This window comes from Phocoena phocoena, chromosome 11, assembly GCF_963924675.1.
Source record: "Phocoena phocoena chromosome 11, mPhoPho1.1, whole genome shotgun sequence".
NCBI lineage: Eukaryota > Metazoa > Chordata > Mammalia > Artiodactyla > Phocoenidae > Phocoena > Phocoena phocoena.
The window spans coordinates 61576908-61595831 of NC_089229.1; the positions used below are offsets into that span (position 1 = coordinate 61576908).

Genomic DNA, 18924 nt, shown 5'->3' on the forward strand with positions numbered 1-18924 from the left:
CTACACACAAGGCCGAGTTGAGAGCTTCACCTGCATTGTCACGTTTAATACTCCCAGCAACTCGATGACATAGGGACAGTTGTAATAGTAATGAAGAAACGTAATAGCAAACACCGTGAATTAAGCACTGCTATGGGCCAGGCATCGTGCTAAGAAATGTTAATAAGTTATCATGAATCCTCTTAACTACCATGCAAGGTATGATTACTCAAATTTTAACAGATGAAGAAATAGACTCAGAGAGGTTTAGTAATTTGTCCAGGGTTACATATCCAGTAAATACCAGAGTGTGGCTCAAACCTACATCTGTTTGAGTCCAAAGACTAGGAGCTTTCATTGTACTCTACCGTCTTGTCAAACTCTCCAAATAATCGACCAAAGAGGAAGAGAAAACCAGACATGACGGAATGCTTCACTGTTTACCGTGATACATTAACTTGAGGCCTTTCTCTGGGGTTGAGCTGACATGAGTAGCGGCATCATAGCACCGTCACGTTGTCATGTTTAGTTAACTCTAGTGTAGCTGTTACGTGGGATTGTTCTGCTCTATCGATTTTTTTTTTTTTTTGGTCTATGCACTTACCTACTTTGTTTTTTCTTTCTCTTTAACTACATACTCTGTCATGGAGAGAGACGGTGATCTCTCTGCAACTTTATTATGCTGCAGGAATCCTTATTTGTTGATAAGCAGAACTCTTGAGCACAGTGACAGATTCCCTTGGCTGAGGTTTTGGAGATGTCAGAGTACTCAGGAAAGGTGTCTCCCTGGAACTGGTTTGGGAAATGACATTGTCCCCTGACCTATTAACAGCGATCCTGATTCTGGACGCAGGGTTGAGAAGGAACCAAGTGAGATTTCTGCTAGCTTTCTGGATTTCATAGGACGGAGAACGATCCTTACCACTTGAAGAAGCGCCAGATATCCTGCCCCGACGTTGTCAAAGTTGATCTTCACGTTCTTCCATCTGATTTCTGTATTGTTCCCCTCCATGAGCTTTTCACACTCAGTTTTATTGTTGACATCTTCAATTTCAAATCGGATTTCAGAAGACTCATTAAAGCAGTAGTGGTACTTTCCGGCAAACAGGTTAACTCCCATGATGCTGAAAATCAGCCAGAAGATGAGACATACCAGCAGCACATTCATGATGGAGGGGATGGCGCCCACCAAGGCATTCACCACCACCTGCATTGGAAGGGGGAGGTTGCTGAGTGTCGGGAAGAAGTACAGGCACGCACACTCTTTTGATTTCCAGGAGGGGAATGACACTTTGTGGCTTGTTCTGACTATGGAAACGTTATGTTCCCTTTGGAATTAGGGTAACCAAACAGATCCATACGCAGGACCAAAATTTTGTATACCTATGAAATATATTTTGAGGAATTCTAAAAGTTACATATTTATTTCATTGAACACAAATTCCCCCGCCCAAGTTGACCTAGGTCTCTCTCCTAGGCATCAACCTGGGACCGAAAAAATTATTTCATCGTCTAGTGTCCCTTCTCACCAACTCATAAAATATGCCCCCCCCATGGGAAAATTTGAGTGATTTCAAGCTCACTAGTTGCCTTTCGACAGACATTCCCCCTCTGCAAAGCAAGGTGAGGTGGTTCAAAATCACAGAGAACTCCCCTGTGGGGTTAGCAGTGATTCACTCAACGGTACATAGAGTCTCTTTTATGACTGTGCAAGGCCAGTTATCTTATTTCAGGCAAGAGCTGAGCATGCATTTTTTGCAGGCTCAAGAAAAAAAAAAAAGCTATATTCCCTCTACCAAACAGTATAAAATAAAATCTGAATGGTTGTGTTTTTCATGCAAGATTCATTATTCCTCTTCAGGCTTTCTTTTTCTTTCTGACTTTGCAGGCTTCTAGACCCGAGTCGCCCTCTGCTTGGCTAATGCTGGTGTCTCTCTGCTCAATCTGGGGTTTGACTCAACTCTTCACGACGTATTATTAGAAAAAGGAATAATTTGTTTTTTTGGGGAGAATTTTGGGTTAGATCACTGGTCTTGAAGCCCCAAAACTGGCATATCGTTAAAAATCACTGACTACAGTAAGCTCGGGAGTGAAAAAAAGCCAAGGGAAAGGAGCTCCCTCAGGAATTAAAGTTTCTGTGTTGTTTTTATCTTTGATTTTACTTCACACTGTAGATGAGAATAGCTAGACAACACTTCCACTGCGGCAGCAGTTTTCACCAGAGGAGTTCAAAGTGCTTTACAAAAATAGCATTTCAGGTGGTGGGGCAGAAGGCAAAGCTGGTGTTCATTTCTTCCCTGATTCTCACTGGCTGTGGTCTTTAGCGGGACTGCTGAGGCCCAGAAAGGTGACCCTAAAATGGGAAGCATGTTTCTTCCTTTTTCTAGTATCCTAGGAGGATAAGTGGAGTTAAAAAACAAAGTCTCCTAATGTTTTGTTAGGAGGAGGTGGCAAGCATCACCACCCTCCTCCATCCGCTTTTCAGTGCAGGGAAGAGAGAGGACACGCTGCCAACTAGCACGGCATGGAAACGGCCTAAAGGGCCGTGCTGTAGAAGGAACACCAGGGGGCGGCTCTGGGCTCTAATTTGAGCCCGATTTGGGACCAGGTTTTCCTCATCTTCTGTTTTGGCCTTAGATTGTAATGTCACTCATCGGAACACGTGGCTGAGAAGAGCTGTCTGTTCTGTCCTATATAAAAAAGGCAACGATATTCTGCTAAGGAGTCACTCTCCCTCAGATTAAAATATTAGTTTTGTGTTTCTCCAATTCATGTATGAAGGCCTTTAGATTGAGAGGTAGTTATTTCTTAATTCGTAGACCAAGAAATCTCTTCTAGATGTAATAGCTCTGTCATTGGTATAAAATAATTATACTTCCATTGTTCGTTACTTTGAGCAAGGAAAGCCAGAATACCTGAAATCTGGGAACTCCCCAATGTTACTGTGGAGAATGATATTCGTATTATTAATCTATGTTACCAAATTTGTCAGGTGATCAGATACGAATTTTACCTCCTCTTTCTACAGTTGCCTACCCTTTGGTGGGAGTACTTCCAGGCAACGAAATGTGCAAAAGAATAGGCAAAAGGAAGATGACCCACAAATGGGATAATTTATTTCTCACAAGTTAAGGGAGTAGGTTATGTAAAGTTTCAAAAGCTCAAGTCTATGTGACAGCATTTTGCAGCAGCGCTCAGGTGAGAGAGCGTGACCTTCTATTAGACCGTCACAAGTATGCAATACAGAAGTTGGCCCCAGAAGATTTGAAACCTAGAAATCTTGCTTTCTGTATCAGTTCAGAGTATACCTCCTCTAGGAATTCTTCTGACTACCTTAACCTAGTCTAACCTGTCCTACATAGTGTCTGTGTGTTACAGTTAAATATGGGGTAATATTTCCAGCAGGGAAGAATAATTAGCTAATTGACTAAGAAATCTCTTTGTACTTTTAAACTCGTAGATATGCTCAAAGGAATCAGTACACAGAAGTATTGACTGGGCCTCGTTCTCTGATATATGTGACATAAAAATCCTATAAAATCCAATGTACTTCTGAGATGTAAATGCACTTTCACTTATAATGAAATGTACTTTCATTATAACCAAAAGAAAAACTTCTTAGCTTCACTTCATGAATAAAACAGAAAACAGCTGATGAAATTTACTAATAACTCTTCCTTGTTGTGAACATTAGCTAATATTCTCAGCAACCAAAGAGCAAGAAACCATGCTTTCTTATTTTGAACTCTTACACTATAGACATATATATAAATGATAATTTAAGTTTCCATGGATAGTTACATAATAAAGTGGATCTCCCCTTCTGCTCCCTAATAACTCAAGTTATTCCGTGTCACCTTTAATTATGATGAAATTCATTATTGTTAAAAGTTAGGTATAGAAATATTACTCAAAGCTAGCAACCTATAGAGTTACTTTTTGCAATGGAAGTTTATATTTAGCAGTTGAGAGAAATCTCATTTGATGAGAAAATTCCAATGGGTACTAATTCTTTCCGCATTTTTGTCTTCTCTGTAACGCCTAGAACGTTATTGCTCATTAAATACTATAAAATCTGTCAAATAGCTTTTAATATCTGGCAGAGGGAACATGGCTTTAACGGACAACTATATACTGACAATCAACAAAAATGCATGCATGTTTCACAGCATTACTATTCTGTACCCTCAAAAATTTAACAGCACAGCAAAATCCTTAAATGAAGATTACTATGGAGGAGAGAAAAGCAAAGAACTACGTTCAGCATTCCTTTGCCGACAGCATGAGTGTTTCAGTGTTCTGCTCTTTGGTTTGAGGAAGAGACTGAAGCCAGTGTCCCAGGACAGGCTAGGGCCTTACGTTCCCTCTCAAGCGAAGGTCTGAACCTCTCACCGGAGCAGCACAGTGACAGTTGAGCCCATCTGCATCGATGGTATTCAGTTTGTAAAGATGTCTTGTTTAAAATTTTCTAAGGGGATAATCTCTTAAGATTATGCAAGTGTTGGCACACACAAGGACCCAAACCAAGAAATGAAAAACACAGCCCTGCAGAAGAGTAACGTTCAAGGAAAACGTAGGTCCCTAATTCTGTTCATTGTTGGGGCAAATTCACTCCTCCCTTCTTGCACAGAAGGGCTGGGGAACTGCAGGAAAGGAATGGGTCCTGAGTTTTCACCTCCGGCCCAACCAGAAGTGGCCGTGCTGTCGCTGACTGGAGCCAACCAAAGGAGGTGACATCCTTTACCATGGTTTTCCTTACTGAATGTTTACTGTTTGAAAGCCCGGCTTTGGGTTCAGACTTGTTCCTGCCCTTATTATCTCATTTGAGAAAACCTTTACTAATGCTTTTCAAATAAAAGTGTCTGCTCTTCTGGTCACCCATTCCAGACCTCTGGGCTCCTCAACTACTTGAAAGTTGACAAGTAAAAGTGTTGAGGGAATGGAAACTGCGAGTCCCGGAAAGGTGAGGAAAGAAGGAGGAGCTAAAGGGAAGAGGTGTGGCCACCAGAAGCACTCCTGTGTTCAGACAATTCACGTAATTCCCTCGTGAGCCAACTGGTGGCAGCTGGTCAGGGAGGACTGCCTCTGCCACAGGTTGGGACTGGCAGTAATGGGCACCCAGATGGAGAAAGTCAGTAGCAGTGTCAGTTGGGCATCTTTTTTTGGGCTTTCTTTGGGTACTACCAGTCTCCTTTTAGGAGTTCCAGGACCCCTCCTGGGGCATGTGGAGGATCACAGGCTACTGAGTTTAGGTACAATCTTGCAATTATTATCTTCGGTTTTCAGTCACCAAAACGGATGATCAACTTTATAACAAAACTAGTAGGACTTATTTAAAAATTTTAACTAACCCTTTCTGAAAAAAGTGGGAAGGTGGGCTTCCCTGGTGGTGCAGTGGTTGAGAGTCCGCCTGCCGATGCAGGGAACACGGGTTCGTGCCCCGGTCCGGGAAGATCCCACATGCCGCGGAGCAGCTGGGCCCGTGAGCCATGGCCACTGAGCCTGCGCGTCCGGAGCCTGTGCTCCGCAACGGGAGAGGCCGCGGTAGTGAGAGGCCCACGTACGGACAAAAAAAAAAAAAAAAGTGGGAAGGTGGGAGAGGAGGGAAGAGCATTTAAATCCTGTTTTCAGTGACACCATGGCCCCCTAAAACACTGAGCCCTGTGCAATATACTTCCCCTTACATTTAGCTCGAGCATAACAACGACCTGATTGCACACATTCTGAAACCTCTCTTACCTGTGGGAGAAAGATTTAGAATCCCAAGTTTTGTTTCTTAAATTAAAATAAATTTATGCTGCTGTGGAACTGACCTTCCTGCAGATGGTTTCAGGTGGGTTGCATAAAGCTTCTATTTAGTAAACCAAACTGTGACTGTGCTACAGGAGAAATGCACACTTCTTGCAGAAAGCGTTTGTCTGGATAAACTAAAATAATAAAATTCCCAAGTCCCAGCGAAATTTTCGTCTTCCTGTACAGATGTGGGTGGCTTCACGAAACAGTGGCCAGGAACCCACGGATGAGGACTGAACGAAGCAACACTGTCCCGGTACCTCGTTTCTCTGAGCAGTGAACTACCACACTCAGTTTAACTACCACAACAGTTTAACTTTTATTCCTACATTCTGATAGCTGCACGTTTAAAAACGTAGCCTCTGGTTTGCTCTCCTGCATGTATTCAACATCCGAATTAAAATGAGTTTTCTTGGTCTCGTTGAGTATAACAGACCTCTCTGATTACCAGAGGACGACCATTACCACCAAAAGCCAGCGGTCCATTTGATTTCACGGACTTGCGTGTCTGTGTGTCTGTGTGGGTGTGTGCATGCTCGCGCACGCACACGTGCACACACACACAATTTTTTTAAACCAAGAGAGACAGCAAAAAGGCACCAAAAGAGGGAGCCTTATTTCTATAGTTGGCAGGGTGACAGCACCCTGCACTGTTTGGATTTGGGTGGAGCTATCGCCAAAGCAGGAATAGCAGGTGTTGAGAAATTTCAGGAGAACTAGCTGATAGTCACCTAGCATCGTACCTGGCTGTTATTTTGACAGTGTCAGGACAGGGGACCATATAGCGTGGGCAGAGGGGTAGGGGGTGAGGAGGAAAGCTTTGCTATCAGACAGAGGCTGCCAGTCCTTATGGGACTGGGCTGAGAACAACAAGGTGCAATAAGAGGAATCAGAACAGAAAGAAAAGCATTTCTTTTCCCAGGGCCATGCCAAATTCTGCTCCGTCCCCAGTTCCAGGCCTGCCATCCCGTCTTCAAGCCCCTTCTCGGCCGCTTTCGCAGTGACTCCAAGGCCGCAGTCCTCACCTGGCTGACGCCCCTACACTGCACTCTCCCTGCCTGCGGCCTCTGCTTTTCAGTGGGTCTGTGGGTGACAATTCCCCTTCTTTGCACCTGGTGATTCTCCCTATTAAATCAACAGCCCAGAAAGCCGCCCCAAAGTGCTACAGATAAGCCAGGCCAGATGAGAATAGCCAACGTTAACATGTTCTGCGATGGCATGTCGTTGGGGGTGGGGCCAGTATTAATGTGATGAGGCAGCTAAACGCGACTGCCCTTGGGGCAGGTGCGGGGGAGAAAGAGTGGAGGATCAAATCAGCAGCTGCATCCAGAGTTCGTGTGTGAATGATCTTTCCACCACGTGATCAGTTCTAGCATGCTTAGACAGCTTCCACTGGCATGCAGAAGGATCAGCTGCTCTTAGTATCTTACCCTCATCCCTTCAAATCGTGATAAGGCTCTTAAGGGTCTCAAAGCTCTTAGGGTCCTAAGGGACTTTATGGCACCTAGTTCCGAGTAGCCCAGGGCATTAGCTATAAGGCTGACTAAAGAGACCTACACGGAAACAGAAGAGAAAAACAAAAACAAAAAAAGGAAACAAAAGAAAAAAAAACAAGAAAAAGAAAACAGAGGTTCCAGAGTGTTAGAATAAAGCCCCTAGCACTGATTATACAGGTTGGGCCCCGCCCCCCCAGGAAGAGGAAGTGGGTAACACCAGCTGCCTACTTCAACTTGGACTCAAACGACCTGGAAGGAAAGGTGGTTGAGAGGCAGAAGAAAAAACACAAAGGGAAGAGAACGCGGAGAGAGGGCAGTAGAACAGACATACAAGTTGGCAAAGGGAAGAGGCTGAAGGGGGAGGGAGGATGAGGAAGTTCCATTGGAAGGAGAGGAGCCTGAACAGATGACAAAAACCTTACCCTCGCCCTTTACAGTCTCTGCAGGTCCCCGAAGTTCCCATTAAATTAAGCCAGACAAACTTAATGGTACCTATGGAAAAGAATACAGATAAATACACACACTCCACACAGGCTGCCCCCTCCTCAGCTCATTCACCATGGATTTCCAACAGGGACAAGCTCTCTTACTCCTGGTTGACAAGAAACCATTTGAGAATTGGATGCGTTACTACATCAACAAGGAAACATATTCAATAAGTACCACAGCTGACTTTGCAGTTCCCAGTAAGAAAAGGACCAAAAGAAGAAACTTCTTGGTGGAGGTTTGGCTCCATGGGAACTCACTTAAGTGATTCTCTCACTTTGAACCGCAACAATCCTTCCATCTTTTAACTATAACCATGACTCCTTCATGGCCACGAGAGCTTGGGTGGGTCTGGACAACTGAATCCGTATTTTCCCTTATAATCCCCATTCTTTCTCTCCAGAACAGCCCCAAAAGAACTGGCCTCAGGTCTGTCCTTTCCAGGACAATCTTCTATTACTCTCATCATCAGAATAACAGCTGGAAGGGTTCTTGGAATAATTCTTTATTTATAGATGAGGAAAATTGAGACCCATACACAAGAATTTGCCCGGTGTCACACTGGCAGTTCTGGAGCCAGGATTAAAGGCTCAGATGCCTGATTCCCAGGCCAGAGCTCCTTCTCCCATGGATAAGTCACCTCCCTCACTGGAAGGTTGGATGACAAAATCTCAATAGAGGATTACGGTATCTGAACAATTTGGAGTTGAATATGTTGCCATGCTGGGGAGAAGCGGTCTGGTCTCCGGGCCTAGAGTCACGGTCAAATTCTTTCCTGCTCTTCCACTGGCAAGCTCACCTCATTCTGCCAGAGGTCTCAGAACCACGCCAACCCTTAACTATACCTAGGGCTGCCTGGACCTAACCGGAGAGAGATGTAGCTCTTCAGGGGGCACCAGACCTGAGATACCTTTAGTTAGAATGTTTGGGCTCCTGGCTTTCTTAGAGCAGTCTTTCCTTTATATTGCACCACAAATTCTGGGATCGGTTAAGATGTTTCCATCAACAATTCTTAAATTCCCTCTACTGGGAAGTGGTGATTACAGATCGGCTTGGCCTAAACTGGCATTTTAAAGCAGCAATCCATAACTCAGTTTCATTTGTTGCTTTTTCTCTCTAGCTGAGGGATTTACTTCTTTGATTCTGTATCTCTGAACTGTAAAAAAAAAAAAAAGTTGCTTTAAATGAAGATATTTATAACTAAGCAGCAGGGGTAGAAGTAGCAGGTCAATGACCCTAGTGAGGGTCATGGATGAGCAGGCTCAAAGGTTTCAGTTTTTCAAAGGGTTGTGAACCTTCAACTATGCCTGTCCTCGTAACCCATTAGTGCAGGTCTCTCCTCTAGAGTCCTGGGCTGTATCCGAAGCAAATCTGGAATTAAATGCTGCCACTCATGCTCTTTGAAGGGTAGGTGGCTCAGAGGTCAATTTCTGTTCAAAACAGGGCCTCCAAATCCTTATCTAGAACACAGTAGTACCAACCAACCATTTCCCCTCCATCCACCATTAACAGGAAGACTCTCCATGGAGGTGTCTTTTGCCTACTATCGTCAAGTGCAGCCAACTCTTAACCCCCAAGAATCTATAGGTACATCTGAAGGTAAGTTACCTCAACCAAATACACGAGTTCAAAACACCTGAGTCAACTTCATCCTGTGAAACTATGCCAGGTAAAGACTGCAAAAAACTAAGTTTCATACAAGACAAGACAACCCAAGTTCTTCTCGGGGTGGGGGGCGGTGTGTAATTTGTCTGATAACAAATAGGCCTACCTAAAGTGAGGGGAAGGGTGGAGGAGGTACAGATGCCAATTCAGAGGCTGGCTCTAAGGGGTACTGAGAGAGAGTCTGCCGCTCAACTCATCAATCTGGCCGAGATCACCCAAGACAGGATCAGCGAGCATCCTATCTGGGTTATTCCTCAACAGTTAGGGGCAATTTTATCATCTGCTGAGTCTCCATGTTAAACTCTCACTGGACATAATCAGAACATTGTTTAGAATTAAGGAAAGAATCAAACCTGAAAAAAAAAAAAAAGGAGTTGAGGGGAAGTCAAAATCCAGGGTATCTGTGGCTTCAGGCATTGAAAAAAAGGGAGAGACACTGGGTGGCTTTTTCAAAATGATGTGAACATTTTCAAATGGAGAATGGTTTCAGCAGTCTGAATTCAGGATGAGGTGAATGGTCTCCGCAAGTTCCCATCCCTGGAACCGATATGCTGGCTAATCTCCGGATCTGATGTGGTAAATTTCCCTGGGAAAAGATGACAAAATTCTTTTCCAGGACAAGATCTCCAGTGCAGCCAAGGACCTGGGCAAAAGAAAACGTTGTCTCTGTTTGGGAATTCACCTGGCTTATAAACACAGCGAGTTAACCTTGGAAGTTGTCTAGATCATCCCCGTGATCCTAAAAAGTGCTCTGAGCAGCTATAAAGGGCAACAAGGAAGAATGAAAATCCATTAGGGAAACAAACATGGTGATGAGTAACAGATTCAGATATCAAGTCACCGGTGGATGAAATGGGAGGAAGAGGGTCTCAGAGATGCTCCAAAATGAGGACCTAAAATTTACACCTGCTGGATGTTCTAAAATGCCAAAGGCACTAGACACTTTGTCCAAAAGGACAGCAAAAACTGACAGTTCCACATGTCCAGGTGTCAGCCTAAGCCTTATTCTCCGCCCACAACTCAAAAGTGGCCAACGGTGCAACCACGGTATGGACCGGGGCTCCCCCCGCCCCCAGCATACTCTGCTTCACACTGGTTACTTGTGTACGTGTCGCATCTTTGCAGTCCTTTGAGAGAAGTGACCTTGTCTTCCGCTCTCTGTATCCCCCCACAATACCTGGCAGGAGGCTTTGTGTTGCGGACGCTCCGTAGACATGAGACATGAAGAACAGATGCACTGCTCTGTCCCAGAGAAAACAGAAGGAAGGTCCTGGGAAAGCTCTGTTCCTGGGATGCTGGATTTCCACAGCCTGGAATCAGGTCAGAGTGGCCCTGCAAGCCAGTGTGAGCTTCCCAGGGGCCGGGACTATGCCTGCCTGTCGCGTGACTCCCTATGGCTTCTGGGACAATTCCACACGGAGAATGGCATTTCCTTTATGTCTGTCTACTAGTCACTGGTCCAGAGGTATTCTCAGGAGTCAGTGTCAGGTCTCACGGCAATGTAAGAATCCAGCAACTCCCCAAAGCTAGGGGGATTTAAGGATTATTGTCAGTTGGCTACATGCCTTTCTCATGTTTTTTGTTTCCCTGCCACCTAGTATAAAAAGTACTAAAAATAGTTGCTAAATAAATAAATGGTGACATGCAGAATCGTTAATGCTTTTAGCAGCTTATTTGGGTACCAGAGGAATGTGGGATACTTGATCGATACTCACAAATTCTGGGGTTGCCCACCCCAGAGAGAAGAGCAATAGAGTAGTAGAGGTTAGGGCGAACAGGAGGCAGGTCATGGTAGGGAAGAGCTGTTTCTGAATCACAGCTTTCCTAGGGCTGTTGGAAGTGTGGCAGTGGACGTATCTATCCGAGTCCTTGGAAGGTCCAGAAGATGAGGGGCTTCTAGGATTCCCACGGGTGTCCCACCTGATTCTAAGTGGTCCTGAGGAGTTACAGTGAAATGAAGACTCCAGAGCACTTCCCCTGTTCTGTAGAAAGCAAGCTGGCCCAGTGTCACTTTAGTACTCTGGGCCTTATCCCAAGCCCATTCCTTAGCTCCTAGAACTCGAGCTTTCCATCTGTGAGAGGTAGAGTCCCTTCCATCCAAGGTTGCTGAAACCTCTGGCTAGGAGGCTCTCTTGCTGGCAACTCTGGGGCGATACCTCTCCGGTTCACTCGGATGGCAGACAGTGACCCCCTCACTTCATTTAGGGATCTTCCCAAAGGCTTGCTTTTTGAAATGGGGAATGTAGATAGGAGCATAGTGACAGCTCTTGGAAGGAGTCATTAAACCATGGAAGTTGCAGAGGCTGTGTTGGGAAAGGAGTGCATTAACAGAGCAGAACGCCAGGTGCCTGTTACTTCCCTGCTGCTCTATGCTAGATCCCGGAGGCACTCTACACGTAGTTCACCGTATAGCCAATGAAACCCATATTCTAAATGTATCAACCCAGCCGCCAAGCACTCCACTTTCTTGGCACTTCTCAGCCCTCAGAAGGAAGTGAAGTTTCCATGGGCCCTGCTCCTGAAATTCCCATTCACTCCCATTCAAATGCTGATTTGGCTGAAAGAAAAAAAGCTTTAGTGATTAGACAGAATAAGAAACACTCATCATGGTTAGACAAGCCAATAAGGAACAAGTCGTCGTGGTGGGGTGAGAAATAGTGTCAGGTGATGCAGCTTCCCCCCTGAAAAATAACATGGCAGGCGAAGGCCGCTGAGCTGTGGAGATGGTCTCAAAACCTGGAGGAAAAAGGATTTCTTAAGAGTTTGATCACCTCTGTGGAAATGCGACGTGTGGGAAGAGGGGGGGCTTTGTTTCGGGGTGACTCCTCCTCGCCCTGACAGTCTGACTTGTTCAGATGAGTCTAGTATGAAGACTTGAGGTGGATGGGAGTGTCCCCGGGGACGGTCGGCAGGAGAGTCTACTTAGATCCCACCACCACCTCCGTCCCAGCAGCACCCACCTCGTCCTCTAAAGCCCTCTCCTGGCGGCAGGAGGAGGACATCACACTGGCCTGGGGACACAATCCTCCTGCTCCCAGCCTAATAACAAGGCTCTGACACCAATGATTCTGCCCAGTCCTAACCTCTGAAACTTCTAGGCCAAACCACCAGAGTAAAGAGCTGCTGAGTTAGTCCCTGGAGCAAATGCAGGACTTCAGAGTCCCTTTCCAAAGTTACGATCTGAGTGCTCCAGAAGGAGCTGTAGTGCTCTATCTACCTCTTGTCCTACACCCTGGGCCCCAGGCAACTCCAGCCGTTAGAGGAAGGACAGTCCCTGTTTTTGCTTTCCTGTTGGCATGGGTGGGAAATAGAAAGCAGGACACGTACAGCCACGATGAGGAAGTCCAGCCAGCACCAGGCATTGGTGAAGAACTTGACGAAGCCATAGGCTATCCACTTGAGCAACATCTCCAGGATGAAGATATAGGTGAAGACTTTGTCAGCGTACTCCAGGATGGTACGAATGGTCTTCCTCTGCTCAATGTAGATGTCCTCGAAGGCCTGGAAGAGAGGTAGCAGCTGCCTATAGTGCCTAAAGGGAAACGAGCAACACGGAGGTACTGCCCCCCTCCGCAGCCCTCCCACCTGCGGCGGCCCGTCATCAGCTCCCTGTCTCTCTCTCTCTCTATCCCCTGCTACACGTGGCTCTTCTCTTTAAAAAAGCGTTCTTGAGATGTAATTCACATACCTCACAATTCAGCTATTTAAAGTGTACAATGCAATAGCTATTAATACAATTCAGAGTCGTACATCCATCACCACAATTTGAGAATATTTTCATTACCCCCCAAAGAAACCCCACACGTCTAGCTGTCACCCTCTAGTCTCCCAATCTCCCTCTAGTCCTGGCAACCACTCATCTATCTTCTATCTCCACAGGTCTAATCCTTCTGGACATTTCGTATAAATGGAATCATATAATATGCGGTCCTTGGCGACTGGCTTCTTTAACTTAAAATAATGTTTTCGAAGTTCGTCCATATGGCAGCACCCCTCAGCACTTCATTTTTCTTTTTATCGATGAATAATGTTCTAGTTACAGCTATACCAACATTTTGATTACCCTTCATCAGTTGATGGACATATGTGCTGTTTTTACTCTTTGGCTATTGTGAATAATGCTGCTATGAACATCTGTGTACAAGTTTTCATGTGGACATGTTTTTATTCCCCTTGGGTATATACCTAGGAGTGGAGTGGCTGGGTCATTGGTAACTCAAGTTTAATTTTTTTGAGGAATTGTCAAAATGCTTTCCAAAGAGGCCGGACCAGTCTACATTCCCACCAGCAGTAGATGAGGGGTCCAATTTTTCTCCGTTCAGCCCCTGACACCACAGACACAGGTGGAGAGTTACAGGACTGGAAGACACCAGGTGAAGAGAATCTCAACACTCCTTTCTTTCTCTGGAACTCCCAAATGAGGGGATGAGCCTCTGTCATGTGAAGGTCTGAGCACTCGTGCATGCAGGAAGGTGGACTGCAGAAGCTCTGTGCTGGGGGGAGGGAATCCCTGAAGCATGGGGAAAAAAAAAAACCTGGAGGTGGACAAAAGGTCCTGTGCCCTGCGGTGGAGGAGCCTACTCTGAACAGTCCCAGAAGGAAGGACAGAGGCAGGCTGCCCGCAGACTCTCCTTCCAAAATGGAGGCACACGGACATCCAGGTTCACTGCTGGGCAGTGGGGACAGAAATCATGGGTCCACAGTCCTCAGGGTCTGGTACAAATCAATCCCCTCCACTCAGTGGAAAAGCTATAGCTTCCCTGTCACGTTTCCCCTTAGCTCCACCTGTAGAGATCCATCCTAGAAGCCAACACGTGTGAGCTGTCTGAGACTGTTCATCCTGTCACTGGGGGCTCTGGTCCCCCTCTGAGATCTCCTCACAATCACATTCTAGTCTTTTCTTGGACATTTTAGCTGTGGCTTCACTTGACTGGAGTCTCATGCTACTACTGCACAGGGCCTTCACGTCCTGAGCCCGGTCTCCCCCGTTTTATTCACCTTTGATCAATAAAGACTGTCACAGGTAGCAGTAAAGAAGGTTCAATACTATTGTTTCACTGCTGCTTCTACTCTTTCGCGTAGAGACGGGGGAAGAGAAGAATCAAAGGGTGAGGCATGTCCTCTCTTATTTTGGGTTTTCATTTACTAGATTTGAAGAGTAATGATGACAACGGTAATAAAAGACCTTCCTCAACCCCTGGCCTGAGTCTGATCCTTTCTCAAGGGCAGGGCCTGCACTGTCATCTTGGGGCCTCCCCAGGCCTCAGGATGCCTGTTGGTGCAATACACGGCCCGGGGGCAGGCAGGATGGTCTGGCTCCCCTTCACTAGGGATGGAGGCTTTCTTTGCCTCCTGCCCTAGTCCTGACGCTTTCCTGCATTGCTCACCACCCCCCGCCCCAACTCCCCACCGTTCACCGTCGTCTTCACGCTTGGGCTCTTCTTCACCACATGTCACTTCCTGTCTCGGCTTCTCCTATTCTCCTACCTCACAAGTCAGAGAAACTTCTCAAGTCACTGGGGGATCTTTAACACTAAATTTGGGGCTTCTCTCTTGTTATTTTTTGCTTCCAGATTAGGCTCTAATTCCGCACCTACATGAATGTGCCCACCTTCTTTAAAAGCATTTCAAAATCCAGCATTCTTTACTTTTCCCTTAATTAAAAGAAGGAAAATGTGTTGTGTCTCTAGTCCCTGCTGTCTTCGGATCTACTCAACTAGGAAGCAGCTCCCTCACAGCAGACCCTGTGCACATCTCCTCAGTTAATAATCCTGCTAAAAAATGAAAGTAAACACCAAGATAATCAGTCCTAGTAGGGGAGGAACCTGTGTGTTCAGTGCCCTGTGTGCCTCACTGACTAATGAGAAGCAGGTACAACCACGTGAATATGACCTTCGTATCAGAGATCTGACTCTTAATATCTGCTAAGGCCGTGGGTTCTCCAAGTCCAGCAGCGTATGACGGGAGAGGGGGTGGAGGGGTACCACCTCCCTCCTACCTTGGGCAACTGAAAAGTCAAGAACTAGTGACTCAGGGTATTAGGCGAGAAAGGGAAGCTCATCTTAGGAAGTCGTTTTGAATGGCGCAAACTAAGCAGTGAAGATACTTGGTAATCTGTACTCTCTACCTGATGAAAAGGGGCTCCTAGGCTTCAGAGGGATCGTGCTGAACCTCAGATGAAGATTTGGACAAGTCTGAATTCTAATCCCGAAGGCTCAAAACACCAGCTCGAAGCACTTCAGTAGATCATTATTCGTGGGTCTACAGTCAAGCCGTGTTCTCAGAGAGACCGGGCTTGGGCCCATGCAGTCCCTCCTGCTCTACCCCTTCCCCGGCCAATCCCCCACGGTTCTCTCCCCCGGACCTCACCAGGGCGCCACTGCTGAGCAGAATCATGAAGATGATGAAGGTCTCAAACCAATTGTGCTCCACAATGAGGAAGCAGGTTTTCCGCAGGATCCACCAGGACTTGCCCAGCCCCTCCTCAATGTTGACCTGGCAGCACGTGAATCTCTGGACACAACCTGGCACCAGCGGGAGAGGCAGGTCAGACTGTGGGACGTGCCCCGCCCAGATGTGCCCTCTCCTCCTTCTCCCAGGCCCCACCAGGTGCTGCCCCACCACACAGCCAGGAGTCCAGTGGCTGAATCAGAAGGTCTGACTCAGAAGTGGAGAGGGTGGCAGGGCTGAGGCCATGCTGCCAGGCTACCAGGGCAAGGCCCTCTGGCGCTGGGAAGATGGCCTATAAAGAAGCAGTGAGAGGGAGGAGAAAAGGGTGGTCAGGAGGCAGGCACGGCCATGATAGGAGAGGCCTTTCTAATGGAAGTCTGGGGCTGACGTCAAGAAAAAAGGACAAAGAAAAGCCTGAGAGTAAAAACTTGTGAGAGCTAAGACTCAAATAGGGAAAACAGTATCAACCTCCCTCAAAATGATGAGGCGGGGTGAAGACAGCCACAGAGTCCCCCTCCCCAGCCAACCACTGACCCTGACAGGGATGTGTCTGTGAGCAGTGCAAGTGCTACACGCCATCCCCTCTCCTGGCCCCCTTTCACCTTCTGTGAAACAGGCATCTGGATCCAAGTATTCCTCAGGCTGTTCCACAGGGACTTCTTCTACTTCTGGTTTGATATCAATGGTGCTGCCTTCAGAGGAGCTAGTGTCATCCAGTTTCTAGATACACAAGGAAAAGGGAGAGAAGCAACACTGCAGCAACACGTCCGCTCTACACTGACTGCGCTACCTTGGTACAGATGATGTACCGGATACAATTCTTGTTACAAACCCATGATCATCCAGTTCCTCACAGGCAAACGACTACCACAGCGCCCTCAAAACTTCTGTCAGGATGGGGCACAACATTAAAGCCCCCTCACAGACGACAGTGATCTACCCTAAGCAGAAGGTGGGCTACAGACTGGTTTCAGTAATACAGCTCAGACAGATTAATGGCAGGGAAGTACTTGACGGTTTTCTCCAACCTCTGGATCCAGACGATCCAGAAGCAATGGAGACAGATCTGGGAACATCACAGGAATCTAGCTCATCTAGGATAACAATGCGGGGTGGGTAGGGTTGGTTCTCAAAGTTGAGAGTCGCCTCTTCCAGAATCTCTCTGCCAGACCCACAGCTGAACCGACGCCTTGGGGCTGACAGAGCCGTTTGTTCTCACATAGGATCAAGACTGGTTTCTAGGCTAGGACCTTACATCTTTGCTGCCTTCAGGATCCGACTCGCTGCTAACGTCCTCGGTGTTGAGGTTCTCAAAATCAGACTCGCCTACCGCGATGGGCACTCTCACGGTCAGGTTGGGATTGTTGATGAAGGACATGTGGTCCTCATCAATGATGTACTTCTCCACGCTGCTGCCAATGCCGCTGGTTGTGCCATTGCCATTCTTCTGGAAGTCACCGTTCCGGTGGATGTCGGCGCCAGTGTGGTTGGCGATGCAGTTGGCCTTCTTTTCGTACAGCTCATCCAGAGGTTTCACCTCGTCGGCCTCGCGCTGCCTGAAGTGGGCCTGCATGAAGGCGCGCACTTTCAGCTTGGTCCAGGCCACGCCCTTCTTGATCCGGATAACTGAGATCTGTAGGTTGTTCATTTCCCCATCATCATCTGTGGCTGCCAAGTTGTCAGCACTGAAGGAGCTCAGGAGCAAGGCCAGAAACAGGTTCAGCACCTGTACCACGAGCATTAGGAAAAAGGAGAGTGAATGTAGAATGGTACTGGGTAAAGGCATCCACTAAACTAGGGTTGCAAACTGGGAGCCCACAGACTTATGTGAAAGACTCAAGAGTTTCTATTGTGTTTCACTTGACCCACGTAGTGTTTTAAATGTCACTAGGTGGGCATTTGGTTTGGTTTTGGTTGTAATACAAGGAGTTTAGTACCCCTTTTCTTGGTTCTTTTGTAGTGTTATATACATATATATGTACTTCAAAACACACTGCTTTTCTTATAATCTGAGAAAGCAAAGGCTGTATCCATTTTGGGAGAAAATTCCCCAAAAATAAAAACAAAAAGGTGGGCATGGGTTATTGGGGAGGATCAAAGAATGCATAGATGCCATGTGTCCATGAGCAGCAGATGTCCTGGAGGACCCAGGTTAGAAAAAAAGGAGGCTTGGAGAGCCAGCCTCTCATACCACAAATCTAGAAGGTGGAACTGAAATATATTTGATGTCACCCTATTTTAAGAATTAATTTTCTCTGTTTTCCTAACATTTATCAAAATTAAGTAGCTCTAGCAAGACAGTCATGGTGACTTTTGTGTTCTATCATATATCGAAGTGTCAAGCCATCAGAAACAAGCTTTATTTATGTTGCCTTTCCCCCTATTTCACCGCATTGGGCATTAAATGAATGATTTTTATTAAGACTTACTTTTGAAAAGTGGGAGAGATGTTCACTTCTTGATTTACACTTGGCCCTTACTTTGTCACACTTCTGAAGAAGAGTAAGGCATATCGGTGGAGATAATCATATGTGCAGAGTGGGAGAAACGGAAACAATATATGAACTATATGTATCAGGATCACTGCGGCCATTTGCAGAATTACAAAGGGATATGGTCGGTAAAATGCGGGTCAGTTGCAGAAGGCTTTGAAGGCCAGGCTGAAAGGCCTGAATTTTATTTAACTGGATTCACTACTGGTCCTTGAGCAAAGGAGTCACAGATGATGACAGAGATGTGAGAAAGTCATTCCTACTAGCTACGTACAAGGGTCGGGGGTGGGGGGGGCATGGGGGGGACTAGGAATTAGGAGGCTGTTGCTTGCATGAATTGATGAGGGTCTGGATTAGGCTATAGTAACCTCAAACCTTAGCATGCAGAAGAATCTCCTGGGGTGGGATGCTTGTTAAAAACAAGCATTTCCTTGGCCTCACCTGAAAGATTCTGATTCAGTAGATCTGATGTAAGGCCTGGGATTCCGTCTCTTTTAATGAGTGAGACTCAGGTGATTGTGATGAAGGTGGTCTTCCTCACACTTTTAGAATTAACAGATGGG

The 18924-nt window shown here is 46.4% G+C and overlaps 1 protein-coding gene across 8 annotated transcripts in view; it reads right to left on the minus strand.

The window, feature by feature from the left end:
• The window catches only part of SCN8A (sodium voltage-gated channel alpha subunit 8), a 113121-nt gene that overhangs the window by 11313 nt on the left and 82884 nt on the right, over positions 1 to 18924 (minus strand). For 6 of the 8 annotated variants that reach the window (XM_065888070.1, XM_065888065.1, XM_065888064.1 and 3 more), the window contains 6 exons: positions 17125 to 17595; positions 16472 to 16589; positions 15789 to 15943; positions 12747 to 12920; positions 7203 to 7325; positions 902 to 1186 (listed from right to left, as the gene is read on the minus strand). In XM_065888070.1, the coding sequence (XP_065744142.1) occupies positions 902 to 1186; positions 7203 to 7325; positions 12747 to 12920; positions 15789 to 15943; positions 16472 to 16589; positions 17125 to 17595 (1326 nt within the window). The remainder of the gene's footprint in view (positions 1 to 901; positions 1187 to 7202; positions 7326 to 12746; positions 12921 to 15788; positions 15944 to 16471; positions 16590 to 17124; positions 17596 to 18924) is intronic. The other 2 variants (XM_065888067.1, XM_065888069.1) reach the window with 1 other exon arrangement.